Genomic DNA, 13500 nt, shown 5'->3' with positions numbered 1-13500 from the left:
TTAGGTGCTTAAAGAAGCAGCAGTTATGTGGGCAGAGTTAAGATGGGAAACAAAGTTAAAGGGATAATTTTGTATGTCTATATATAAACTGGATGGTTTTAGTTATACCAATTTTTAAAAGTGAAAGTAGGTGCATACTTCACCTTTGAAAACTAACCCAGGGAATTTATGGAGTGGAAGAGTAGCCTAATGGTTGGTGAAGCAGACTTTGATCCTGGGGAAATGGGTTCAATTCCCACTGCAGCTCCTTGTGACTCTGAGCAAGTCACTTAACCCTCCATTGCCCCAGGTACAAGTAAGTACCTGTATATACTATGTAAACTGCTTTGAATGTAGTTGCAAAAACCACAGAAAGGCAATATATCAAGTCCCATTTCCCCCTTATGTATTTAATTAAATAAATATCCAGATAGCTAAGAGAGTAGTGTAAGGTTCAAGGTTCTTGAGTTGAATGGAGTGGCAGATGGACTGTTTTTATTTGGTTTATTTTTATGCATTTATTTTGTATGCAACTGTGTAAACACCATTGACCGGACTTTTGTATTATGATTCAGAAGCATTCTAAATAAAGAGAGAAAAATGCATGGAATCCTGCCATTTATATTTTAGCTAAGAACCCCAAACTTCATGTGACTGGAAAAAGAAAAGAACAATGCACACACACAACTAACACCATACCTTGGCTTTCTTCATGTGACCCATCATCTTCCCCAAGTCTTCCACATCAATAACTGAGCCTGTGCCTTCCCTTTCCTCTGCTCCTGACTCTTCCTCGCTAGTAGTTTCAAACAACTCTTCCTGCGAACAAGTGCATATTCTAAAATGTAATTAGATGTTAAACATGAAGATTTTGTAACTGTGTTGTAGTTTACCTAAAGGGGGAAAACAGGCAGTATCAAACATTTTGTATCTAGAGTCAATGAAAAGCATGCAACTACTATTTTGCTTATATGTGGTACTGAAAGAATATGAGTTTTCTTTAAACAAAGACATAAAAAAGACCTATGTAGTCTTGAACGCTCCTAACATCTTCAGACACTCCTTCAGTCACTCTAATAGATGATACTACAGCCTGCAGAGAATCCGGCTTACAACCAACCAAAGGAATCTGCTAGACCAGGACTTCTCAACCCAGTCTTCAGGACACACACAGTCAGTCAGGTTTTCAGGATACCCATAACAAATATGCATGAGATAGATTTGCATACGGTGGAGGCAGAGCATGCAAATTTATCTCATGTGTGTTCACTGTAGGTATCCTGAAAACCTGGCTGTCTGGCACCAAGGACTGGGTTAAGAACCCTTGTGCTAGACCAACAGTTATAAAGGCACTCACAGTGTTACAAGGAATATTTTAGTAACTGCAGAAAAAAAAACAAGGCAGTAAAATGATGTACATTTAGAACACGTTACCTTACTTCGCAGTTTCTTGATCATTCCCCCCAGCACTTCTCTCTCACTACAAATTCTTGTTTACCCTCCAGACTGGTGTTAGCCCTACACCATCAATTCTGAAAATGTAGTGCCTGGCCCAACAGAGGTTTCATTGCAATAGAAAACCCACACATGAAGGAGAAGTAGGGCACCACTGGACTTGTTAGTATACGAAGGACAATAAGGCCTACGCTGAATTTTATTTTCCAAGATGCTACTCTTGCAGATGGTAGGCCTGGATGCAGGAATGATGGCGGCAACCCTCCTACCTGAAGGCAGTTACTTAAATTGCCTCTACTTAAATCAAAGCCTGTACCTGATCAATAACGGACATGCACCTTCTTCCAGACATAAGGTCTTTGACACAAGGAAATGAGGGCAACTTATAAACATACTTTTATCAAAGCCTATGGCGATGATGTGGACAAACCCATCGCCACCACATCCTGCTTCCTTCATTCATCAAGAAGAGTGTGCCAGTTCTCTTTGTGCTTGGATTCCTCTTTAACTCACCTAGATCTCCCATCTTTATCATATTTTTATTTTTAACTCTCTCTCCAAATTGCTCCCTCCTTTCCTTTTTTTGCCCTCCAGTGTAAAATGGAAACACAGTACCACCAGAATAAAATGCTTCACAGAAGAGAGAAGCAGGACAAAATTATTCCCTGACAAACCTCCGTGTTGTCATGTTCTGACTCTCCTAGTGCCTGCTGATCATGGTCCAATCCCTCTCCCGTCTTTTTCTTTTTGGATTTGCAATTGGTTTTTTTGCATTTGCCACCACAGGACTTTTTCTCTCCCTTGCAAAGCATCTGTAACTGGCTGAGGAACTTGGACTTCCAGGAGTCAAAGTCAGCCTCGATACTTCCGTGTTTGCTCTTCACAACATTGCAGTCGCCCTCTGCTCGTGTCATTATGCGGCTGGCACTGAGCATCCAGAGCCACTTGTCAATGTTTTTGCCAACCTATACAGAGAGGATTTAAAAACAAAGAGGAGAATTATACAGATTATCATTAAAACAAAGATTTAAAAGAGCTCAAGTATAGAGAAAGGCTCTGATTTGAGAGAAAACATGTCATTTGGGGCTCCAAGTGGAAGAGTGGCCTAGTGGTTAGGGTGGTGGACTTTAGTCCTGGGGAACTGAGAAACTGAGTTCGATTCCCACTTCAGGCACAGGCAGCTCCTTGTGACTCTGGGCAAGTCACTTAACCCTCCATTGCCCCATGTAAGCCGCATTGAGCCTGCCATGAGTGGGAAAGCGCAGGGTACAAATGTAACAAAACAAAAAAAAAAAGCACCAAAAAAGTGCAGGAGAGGAAAAAAACAGGTTCACAAATAAGAAAATATCTTCTTTCAACAGATCAATTTTATTATTATTATTAGCATTTGTATAGCGCTACCAGACGCACGCAGCGCTGAACACCTGGCACAGAGAGAGAGTCCCTGCTCAATAGAGCAATTTTCAAAGTGTTCCCTGTCCTTTTGAAAAACCAAATAGGGTCCATCACCTACATTTAGGTGCTGAAAGATTAAGTAGTTATAGCAGCAGAGTTAAGATGGGAAAAAAGTTAAGGGGGTAATTTTATAAACCCACTCAGAAGAGATATGGACTTAAGTTATACCAGTTTTTAAAAGTGAATGCATGCACGTATATTTCTTCTTTGAAGATGAGTGTATCAAATTTATGCTTCTGTATTTATACATGATCTTTGTCATACACCACATTTCCAAGATGACTTTACACACATATCTTATAAAATACACACAAACACCAACACAATACCCATTTATACCACCCTCGTGTGGCATTCAAACTAGAGGCGGGTGAACTTCTTGGGGTGGCTCATTTCTCTAGAGACTAATGCTCTGCCATACCGCCTATTATACATAAGTAATGCCATACTGGGAAAAGACCAAGGGTCCATCGAGCCCAGCATCCTGTCCACGACAGCGGCCAATCCAGGCCAAGGGCACCTGGCAAGCTTCCCAAACGTACAAACATTCAATACATGTTATTCCTGGAATTTTGGATTTTTCCAAGTCCGTTTAGTAGCGGTTTATGGACTTGTCCTTTAGGAAACCGTCCAACCCCTTTTTAAACTCTGCTAAGCTAACCGCCTTCACCACTTTCTCTGGCAACGCATTCCAGAGTTTAATTACACGTTGGGTGAAGAAAAATTTTTGTTTTAAATTTACTACACTGTAGTTTAATCGCATGCCCCCTAGTCCTAGTATTTTTGGAAAGCGTGAACAGACGCTTCACATCCACCTGTTCCACTCCACTCATTATTTTATATACCTCTATCATGTCTCCCCTCAGCCGTCTCTTCTCCAAGCTGAATAGCCCTAGCCTCCTTAGTCTTTCTTCATAGGGAAGTCGTCCCATCCCCGCTATCATTTTAGTCGCCCTTCGCTGCACCTTTTCCAATTCTACTATATCTTTCTTGAGATGCGGCGACCAGAATTGAACACAATTATATCCTTTTATATCCTTTTCTCACCCCCAAGTAAATATCTCTCTTCTTTCTCTTTTCACTATGGCTTTTTCATCAATGATCCCCTCCTATTGGGGTCATCATTTCCCTATGTTCCCCACCCTTGTACATTCCTTCTCCTGCCTTCCTTCTACTTCACCAATTCAAACATCTGCCATATTCTCCCCATTCCATATTCCAATCTAGTGAACTGTAGGTCGCTTAAACCCAAAACATTTCTGATTTATTGTATTCTTCTCTACCCTCTGTTTTATTGCCTCATAGAAAACTGGCTTTGCAATAGCGACAAAGCTATACTTTCTCAATGTTTACCACCCGGTTATGTTGCGTTTTCTCCCTCTAGGTCCTCACGTCATGGCAGAGGAATTGCTCTTCTTGCTCATATTTGGTTCCTGCCCACTGAGCTTTATTCAGATTCCTTTTTATATCCAGAAGCAATGCTCATTCGTTGCGACACATCCCCCCTCTTAATTTTCTTCTTCTCTACCATCTCCCTTCTGCTGGCTCTACTTACCTCAGCCCACTTAGACGCTTCTATTCACCAACCAAAATTATCATCATGGGTGATTTCAATATCCACTACAATTCCCCTTCTAGACCACAAGATCGTTATTTTCTTCTTGACCTTACTCAACACATCTCGTTTCCAACCCCCTCCACTGGTCACACATTAGATTTCATTCTTACTCGTAAATCCTCTTCATTCATTCATGTTTTGGTTCACAGCTGACCTCACAAAACTGATCATTTCCTAATTTCATTTTTTCTTTCCTTCCCTTGACCTTCCTGTTCTTCGAATACCGCTCCATCCTGACCTAAGTTTTCTGTCGGTACTGACTTCATTCACTGTAACTCCTCTTTTCTCACTTTTTCCCCCACAACTTTTTTTAATCTCCCCATTCAAGAACAAGCTTTGGTTTAGGACTCTACCTTTCATTCTGCTATCCCTCCTTCCACTTCTTCATCTTTAACCAATTATTCTCATTTTACTTCCCATCACAATTCTCCTGGTTCCATGGTGATCTTCACCCTCTTAAAAGGCAAGCCAAATGTTCTCAGCATCTCTGGCTGAAATTTCAAACACCAGTCACTCAGTCACAAGCAAAAGATGCACATAGTACCATGAAGGAAGGTTTTTTTTTTTTTTAAACAGCTAAACAACATTACAGAGCTCTTGTAGATTCTTCTTCTACCTGCCCAAAGGCTCTCTTTAAGTTTGTCAATTTTCTTTGTTAGGACAAGAAAATTCCATTCCTCCAGTTCTACCTGCTGATACACTCAGTAAAAATTACCACTTTTTGTGCATCTGTCCTCTTTCTTACCCCCCCCCCCCCCTTCTAATTCCCCATCCATTTCTGCACCTACTATACCTAGCATGGTCTCTCCCATCTCACCCTAAGATCTGCCATCTGTTCCCATGCCTTCATGTGACTCATACTGGGGCAGCTTTAACCAAATCACTCTGACTTCTCTAACTAAACTTGTATCTTCAATGCATCTCACTCTTGAACTTTTGATCCTATTCCAGGACCGTGGCTTGGTATTCCCAGGCATGGACTATTACTTCTGCTTCTTTCTATGATAAATACCAATACATCACTTATAGTCCACATATACCATTTAAAGTTCAATGCGGGTAACAATACTAAATAAACCCAGCTATATGTAGGGAAGATATAAAAATAATATAACATACTTTACATAATCCAAATCGTAACAAAATAACCAACATTTAAGACATTTATGAAACTGAAGCAAATTGTTGTTAAACCTAATTATCTAAAGGAAGTTCATCCCACAACTTAGCAGCTACAAAAGGAAAATTAAGTTCACTTTGGTCTTCTCTTCGGTTACCCTCCTCTGATATAGTTAAATTCTTTCTTTCAAAGTATTCCTTGTCCCATTGTATCCTTGATGCCTGTCCAAGTAATCTTCAGAAGAGTGTCCCTAGCTTATTCATTGAACTTTTCAGGAAACATATATGTTTTTTTGTTTACTCAAGGCATCTTCCTAGCTGAGAGGGATTCTATAGTTTTAACTCTATTCCTAAAACTTCCTAAGGCTCATTGAGTGACACTGCCAGCTACAGGCCAGTTGCTTCCATCCCCTTATTGGTCAAGGTGATGGCCCAGCTCTATCACTATCTTTCCAGCTTTCGTCTCCTGCGCATGTACCAGTCTGGCTTCAGGCCGAGCTATAGTACTGAGACTGTTGTAACCACTTTAGTTTCTGCCATCCTCCCACCCTGTCAGACTGTCATAGTAATGCTTGAATGTTTTCACTTATATACACTGTCAGCTAGCACATTTGCTTATTTCCGATCTGAGGAAGAAGGGCAACCTTCGAAAGCTAAATCAAGAAATGTATTAAGTTATGTCCAATAAAAAAGGTATCATCTTATTTTCTTTTCCATGTTTTATTTTGTTTGATTTCTATTGATAACCTTAAGAGTGGACTAACATGGCTACCACACTCCTTTGCCTTCAGGGACGAAATTTGTTTAGGCAACAAGGTCCTGATTATGCAATTTGGCATGCCAAGTGCCTTTGATGTGGTGATCATGATCTTTTGTTAAATTTATTAGACCAATTTGGGTTTTGTGAGAAAGTATTATCCTGGTTTCAGGGCTTCCTGAAGTCAAGGTCTTACAGAGTAAAAATGTTGGGTGCACTACCATCACCTTGGTCTCCAACTTGTAGTGTGCCACAAAGCTCACCCTATCTCCAATATTATTTAATGTCATGATGGCTCTGCTAGGGGGGGGGGGGGGGGGAAGACATCAATCAATGGGATTCCATCCTTTTATCTAAATGGGTGATGTCACTATTTACATCCCTTTTTGAGGTGACATCCAGGGAATTCTATATAGGATTAAAACTGGCCTTAATTAAATGGAATCCTAGGCCTCTAAATTCATGGAAAAATTAAATCAGAAGACTAATTTTAGGTAATAACTAATCTGTTTGACCACAATCCCTGTAGCAATTTTAGCACTGACCATATTTCTTATACTTTGGAGTCCACTCTAAAAATTTTAGGGTGGTTGTTCATCGGCACTTAACCTTTGAATCTCAGGTGTCCTTGGTGGTTACTGCGGGGGACTTCCACTAAGCCACGGTAGTGTTTTTAGCTCACTGTAAAATTCAGCTGATGGTAAATGCCAAGACGAATAGTATATTCCTATGGGCGTCTTAACGTTTACCGCCAGCTGATTTCTACCATGAGTAAAAAGACTACCACGGCTTAGTAAAGACCCCCTAAATCTTTTAAATTACTTTGGAAGCTGAAGCGCATTAAGCACTTTTTTTCAACTGATATTTTCAGATTACTTGTCCAATCTCTTGTTTTGACCCAATTTGATTTTTGTAATTTTATCTATGCAAGGTATAAAGAATATATCTTAAGAAAACTGCAAACTGCCCAAAATACTGCAGCTACACTTGTCATGCATGTACCACGCTTTGAGAGGGCTACTCCTTTGCTGATACATTTGCATTGGCTTCCCATTAGAGCCAGGACTGTATTCAAACTCTGAACTCTCTTATTTCAGATTTTGTATGATATTGCCCCTTGATACTTTGCCTTCTACCTGTTTCTTCATTTTCCTACCTGTAAGAAAGTAGTTTATAAATCTATAACCTGTATTTCCGTTGCCTGTAATGTCTTGTCTGACTGTTTTACCTAGATTGTAAGCTCTTTGAGCAGGGACTGTCTCTCTATGTCAAGTGTTCAGTGTTGCGTGCGTCTGGTAGCGCTATATAAATGCTATTAGTAGTAGTAGTAATGGGCGTCCTTGGTTTCCATTATCACCGAAAATCAGAAACAACCAAGTCTAGGGACGACCATCTCTAAGGACGACCTGAGTGTCAAGATTTGGGCATCCCCGACCATATCAAAACAAAAGATGAATGTCCATCTTGTTTCGATAATACGGGTTTCCCCATTCCTCCACCAGGACGTTTTGCGAGGACATCCTCAGCAAAACTTGGGCGTCCCTTTCGATTATGCCCCTCCACATATCACCTGTTTAGACTTCACTAAGACACAGTCCTTCAGTCACTACATGTACTGATTGGAAAGTAATTCAGTTGCCCAAGAAATGAATAGAAAATAAAACTGATCGAAACTACAGATATGATGATGTTATCATGAGTTCAAGTTTTTGATGTGTGTCTCTATCCAAGCTTTCCCAATTGCTGAAGACAACATTGGGCCATAAATCAATAAAAATGTAACAGAGAAAACGCTAAATCAGCATGCACTAGTTGTACTGTCAGAGACAGGATGCTGGGTTACATTGATCCATGATCTTACCCAATCTGAAAATCATCATTTTATTATATTTCTAAACATGGAAGGAAGAGAAGAAACCTGTAATATAAAATATAGATTGAAAGATGCTTACTGTATTGTAGTGGTTGACATACACTGAATTTCCCAATCCAAATACAGCGTATCTCATGCCTTTCAGATAGGTCCTGCCAACCCGGAAGTCAGTGGAAGCTTCTTCTAACCATTTACAGAACCATTCAGCATTCTCTGTAGGCCGTCCATCGGTGTATGTGGCAACCAAGAAAACGCAAACATTTTTGCTAGTTGTCTAAACCACAAGGGAAACAAATAAATTTGTGAAGCATTAGAAACTCACTGCGCATTTTAATTCTGACTTATGGAAACAATGCATTTTCCTCATCTTTCCTGAACTACCATAGTAAGGGTTACGGAGTCCTTTTACCAAGCTGCAGGAAAAAGGACCCTGCGCTAGTGGTGGGGGCTGTTTTGCCACGCGCCAGGACCCTTTTTACCGCAGCGGGTAAAAAGAGCCCAGGCACACATGGCCATGCGGTAAGAGAACTCTTATCGCGTGGCCATGCAACAGGGAGCCCTTACCGCCACCCACTGAGGTGGCGATAAGAGCTCCCGCACTAACCCGTTTTTCTTTTTTTCCCCCCAGAAATTAAATGCGCTCAAGGCAGGACTACCGTCGGCGGCCACGTTGGGCCGGCGGTAATCCCGGAACAACGAGCCATAAGTCCGCGTTGGGCTTACCGCCGTTCTGTAAAAGGGCCCCTAAATGTACTAACATGTGCTGCCATTAACCTGCATTGTTAGTAAATAAGCCTGAATGCATCAAATGAGACCTGCATTAAATGTGGTGGCATATTTGTTCCTATACCGGACTTGGCCAATGCCTTTACAGTACTATGTAAGCCACATTGAGCCTGCAAATAGGTGGGAAAATGTGGGATACAAATGTAATTAATAAATAAATATATATATTTTTTAAATCATTTATTTATAATATTTTCATTTTACAAGGATCACTTGCAAAACAGTAAAACAGAGATGATTGTACATTAAAACAATATTAGAAGAAAACAAGCTCAACAAGATAAATGGATTTTATACAATCTTTCTCTTTCTTAGACCACAAAATAAATAGGGAGAGTGAAACAAGACAAGGAGATCAATTTAAACAACAGCAAACAAAGAAAACGTGGTATTAACCCGATTATCCCCAGTTATTATTTATCTAAATCATTATTCCACATTGATCATCTGGTTGGTTTCTTCAAGACCATAACGATGCATAGTCCATCAATTTCATTGGAAACATACTTATTGTCCAATATTAGTGAAAGTAAAACACCTGATTTCATTTTTTTTCCCTTTTAAAACCAGAAATTGTTTAACAATACAAACCCTTGAATCTCCAATCCAATTCCCGCTGATTAAAGTAATCCCAGTTTCACAGGCTTCACTCCTTTTGAATTAATATATTAAGAGGAATCATTCTAAATAAATATAGTAATGTGATAGTGTACTTTAGGAAAAGTAGCTTATTGGGTAAATCAGAAGACTAGACTTAATGTACCTCTGATTTATCAACTTAATCGACTATATTGTACTGATCTACTTCTAGTTACTGGATACAGCACATCATGCCAAAGATGAACAAATGTACAAAAGCAATACTTTCTCAGCAAAAGAATTCTGCATACATCCCCATCACAGTTACTATTGAACAGGACAACAGGATAAAATCAAGCCTTCACACCTGTTGTACTATCTGGTTGCTTCTACCACTTGCATTCAAAGCTGCTCACCAGCAAAATACAGCTGACATTTACGCCAGGAGTTTAGTTCAAGTGCCAGGATCTGATTATGGGAACCCCAGCTCTAAAATTTACAAGCTAAATTTCTTAGCAGAGCAGAGAGACTGATGTAGTACTGCATTGTGTACAAACGTGTGTGATATAACATACAGGGAGTTATTTTAGAGGCATCTACACGTGTAAATCACTATTATTATGCATTTGCAATTCCAGAAACCTGCCATTTACACATGGAGTTCCACACCACACAGATATTAAGGAGGTGTGGCTTTGGTGTACCTTAGGCAGGGCAAAAAACTACATGTGCATTCCTCATTTTATTTAAGGACTACACATTTAGCGGGGAAAAATGTTCCTGTCAGATTTTACATCAGCTCAAAGGCATGTACAAATGTTTAAAATTTGCTGTGGGAGGGAGAGGTGGGATTGGGGAATTGGAGCTATTGTTTATGTTTTTCAACATTGATTGAAATGTTTCTTCTTTGTTAAAAATGTAATGAACATTAAATACTAAAAGTGTGCTCATTTCAGCCAGGGCTTTAAGAGGTAATAAAGGGAGTCATAATCCTATGTTGTTTTTCCTTATTTTGGAGGCAAAAATTAACAATTGTGTCCTCACTCCTTAAATGGCAGCACTTACACTTTTAGGTTTGTCAAACTGGACAGCTACACATGGAAGAAGCATCACTCACATGTGGAAGTTGCAAAATTGCCACTCCTCCAGGTTTGAGCTGCTTAGTTTTTACCATGTTTATATTTGTAAAATGGTGGCTCCTGTTGCAAATACTGGCACATACACATGCACTCCTGAATATCTTCATAGGTATTTTACAAAAGGCTCCCCCTTTTGTGAAAACCTTTTGTAAAATACCACTGGAACTAAATTCCAATCTCAACTTTCTATATAAAATGGGCCTTATAGTACAGTATAGCATTATATTATATTATATTGCAGACATAAGATGTAGTCCAGAGATTAAAGCAAAGAGATATAAATAAGCAACAGCTACATGAGACACCAAGAGGTAGAGAGACGTCCTTAAAATTATGAACAGTGAGAACAGAAATATCAACTTACTTATTAAACACTATCATAGTTTCTAGAGTAAATACCAAACAATACCCAATTCAATTCAGTTTCAGCTTAGCGAGTTTGTATTTGTTTGTGTCAGGTGCATTGAAATGCTGCTTTAAGAATCCAGCAATACAATGCAAAAACACAGCATGACATTCACGGCTGAATCCCAAATGACTGTGGGCAAAGCCACTCAGCATGCCACCTTTTCAGACTTAAGCAAAACTAAAATATATTCACAAGCAGATGATAAAAAGCCCTGCGCTGTTACAAACAGCGCTCTAAAATAGCGCTGGAACAGCACGGGGATTTACTGCACCAATGATCATAGATAATTGCATGCAAATTTAAGCACGCAATTATCTCTGATCATGGGGTAGAAGTGCTGGAGAATTGTGCCTGAACATGCGCTCAGCACAATCCTCCCAACACTTGTTTGACAGGTCTGGGCTGTCAAAAGCCCAAACCTGTCAAACACAGGGGCTGCAGATCCATGGGACCACCAGGCTCCAACTACCCCTGACCCGAGCAACGGGGGCTGGAGGTCCTGCGGACCTCCGGACCCCCCCCCCCCCTGACGATCCCCTCCCCAGGTTCAGGGAGGGATGGAGATTCGGTGGGTCTACAGCCCCCCCCCCAACCCCCCAGCAAAGGGTCCCTGGTGGTCCAGTGATCAATCCACCCCCCCTCCCTTGTGGGTCGGAGGAGAGAAGTAGCCTGCCTCCCTCCTCTTCCTTCGATGCCGCAAAATGGCGGTGCCCAGCCCTGCCCAGTGTATCATGGGATGCGCTGGGCGAGGCTACACACCATTGGGGATGAATATGTTTGCATGCTAGTTGCATTCAGAGCCCTCAAGCACGTTGTTTCACACGCTCGAAGGCTCTGATCATGGGGCAGTGGCAAACACCGGCGCTAGTATGGCGCCAACAGACTAGCGCCGGCGTTTGCTTCTGATCATTCCCCTGTCAGTGAGGAAATAAGAACAAATACATTTACCTGCTCTATTAGACTATCATCAGGATCAACATCTTTCATGTCTAACACTTCAGCAAGGAAACCCAGGGAAATGATCTCCTTCGCAAGGCTGGTTGCAAATCCCTGTAAAAACAATACACAAAAGCAACGATTTCTCATGACAAATGCATTTGGATTTAACATCTCACCCTTTGAAACCTAAGCTCACGGTGCATTACAAGTCAGTGCCCTAAAAACCTGGCTTTTTCCAGCTTGCAATTGATCATGTATAATCAGTCTGCACTCATATATCACTGAGCGTATTGTCCATCTTACCATCCTCCCCTCCTCTCCAATTCCCCCCCCCCCCCCCCCACTTCTCTATCCTACCCTTACCTCTCTTGCCTAGTTTATTTTACTACCTCCATCCCCTCTCCTGGTGCTTCTTCAAACTGATTGGTTTGCGTGAATGGAATCTTGCTCTTTTCTGTATTTCTGCTTATATTTTAGATTGTAAACCACCTTGATCTGCTAATTAGCAAAGGTCGTATAGCAAATATGAACAAATTATAAACTAATTCACCACCCACAACTCTCTTGGCAAAGTATTCACAATTCTGGAACCACCATGAAAAAGCCTTTGCCTGCCATCCTGCTTTTCTACTTAACGAATCCTGAAAGGCGTGCAAACATCTCCCTGGTACATATGTAATCAATGTTTCTGAGTGCTTGGAACCTTATTAGTCATCAACAGAATATTTAATTTACATTTACCCTTCATTAATTTTGCCATACTGTCAACTTCCCAATCACTGACTACAGCTCTTGGCTTAAACAGACACTAAAGTTACAATTTCCAGTTATCCAACTTTCCCTACCCAAATATTTTAAAGGGGATGTGAATGAAAGTGATAAAGGGGATGGGCGACTTCCCTATGAGGAAAGGCTAAAGTTGCTAGGGCTCTTCAGCTTAAGAGACGGCTGAGGGGAGATATAAAATACTGAGTGGAACAGGTAGGCGTGAATCGCTTGTTTACTCTTTCCAAAAATACTAGGACTAGGGTAATGCAATGAAGCTATTAAATAGTAAATTTAAAACAAATCAGAAAAAATATTTGTTGCATTTGTATCCCACATTTTCCCACCTTTTTGCAGGCTCAATGTGGCTTACATTATGCCGTAATGGCGATCGCCATTTCCAGAATGAGAAATACAAAAGTGTTACATTAAAGATCATAAATGATAAAGTAAATGATAAAGTAAGTTGGATAAACAGATTTCTTCACTCAACGTGTAATTAAACTCTGGAATTCATTGCCAGAGAATGTGGTAAAAGCAGTTAGCTTAGCAGTGTTTAAAAAAGGTTTGGCTAATAGGTTTTGGAAAATCCACTGCTTATTTCTAGGATAAGCAGCATAAAATCTG

The 13500-nt window shown here is 40.5% G+C and overlaps 1 protein-coding gene across 2 annotated transcripts in view; it reads right to left on the bottom strand.

Moving 5' to 3' along the window:
• LOC115456489 (S-adenosyl-L-methionine-dependent tRNA 4-demethylwyosine synthase-like) overlaps nucleotides 1-13500 on the bottom strand; it is a 347580-nt gene that overhangs the window by 309096 nt on the left and 24984 nt on the right. For both annotated transcript variants that reach the window (XM_030185600.1, XM_030185602.1), the window contains exons 4-7: nucleotides 12118-12219; nucleotides 8336-8530; nucleotides 2109-2399; nucleotides 679-798 (exon numbers count right to left, since the gene is read on the bottom strand). In XM_030185600.1, coding sequence (XP_030041460.1) covers nucleotides 679-798; nucleotides 2109-2399; nucleotides 8336-8530; nucleotides 12118-12219 — 708 coding nt within the window. The remainder of the gene's footprint in view (nucleotides 1-678; nucleotides 799-2108; nucleotides 2400-8335; nucleotides 8531-12117; nucleotides 12220-13500) is intronic.

This window comes from Microcaecilia unicolor, chromosome 13 (assembly GCF_901765095.1).
Source record: "Microcaecilia unicolor chromosome 13, aMicUni1.1, whole genome shotgun sequence".
Lineage (NCBI taxonomy): Eukaryota > Metazoa > Chordata > Amphibia > Gymnophiona > Siphonopidae > Microcaecilia > Microcaecilia unicolor.
Note: the sequence above shows the minus strand (reverse complement) of the source record. Positions and strands in the feature narration are given on the sequence as shown.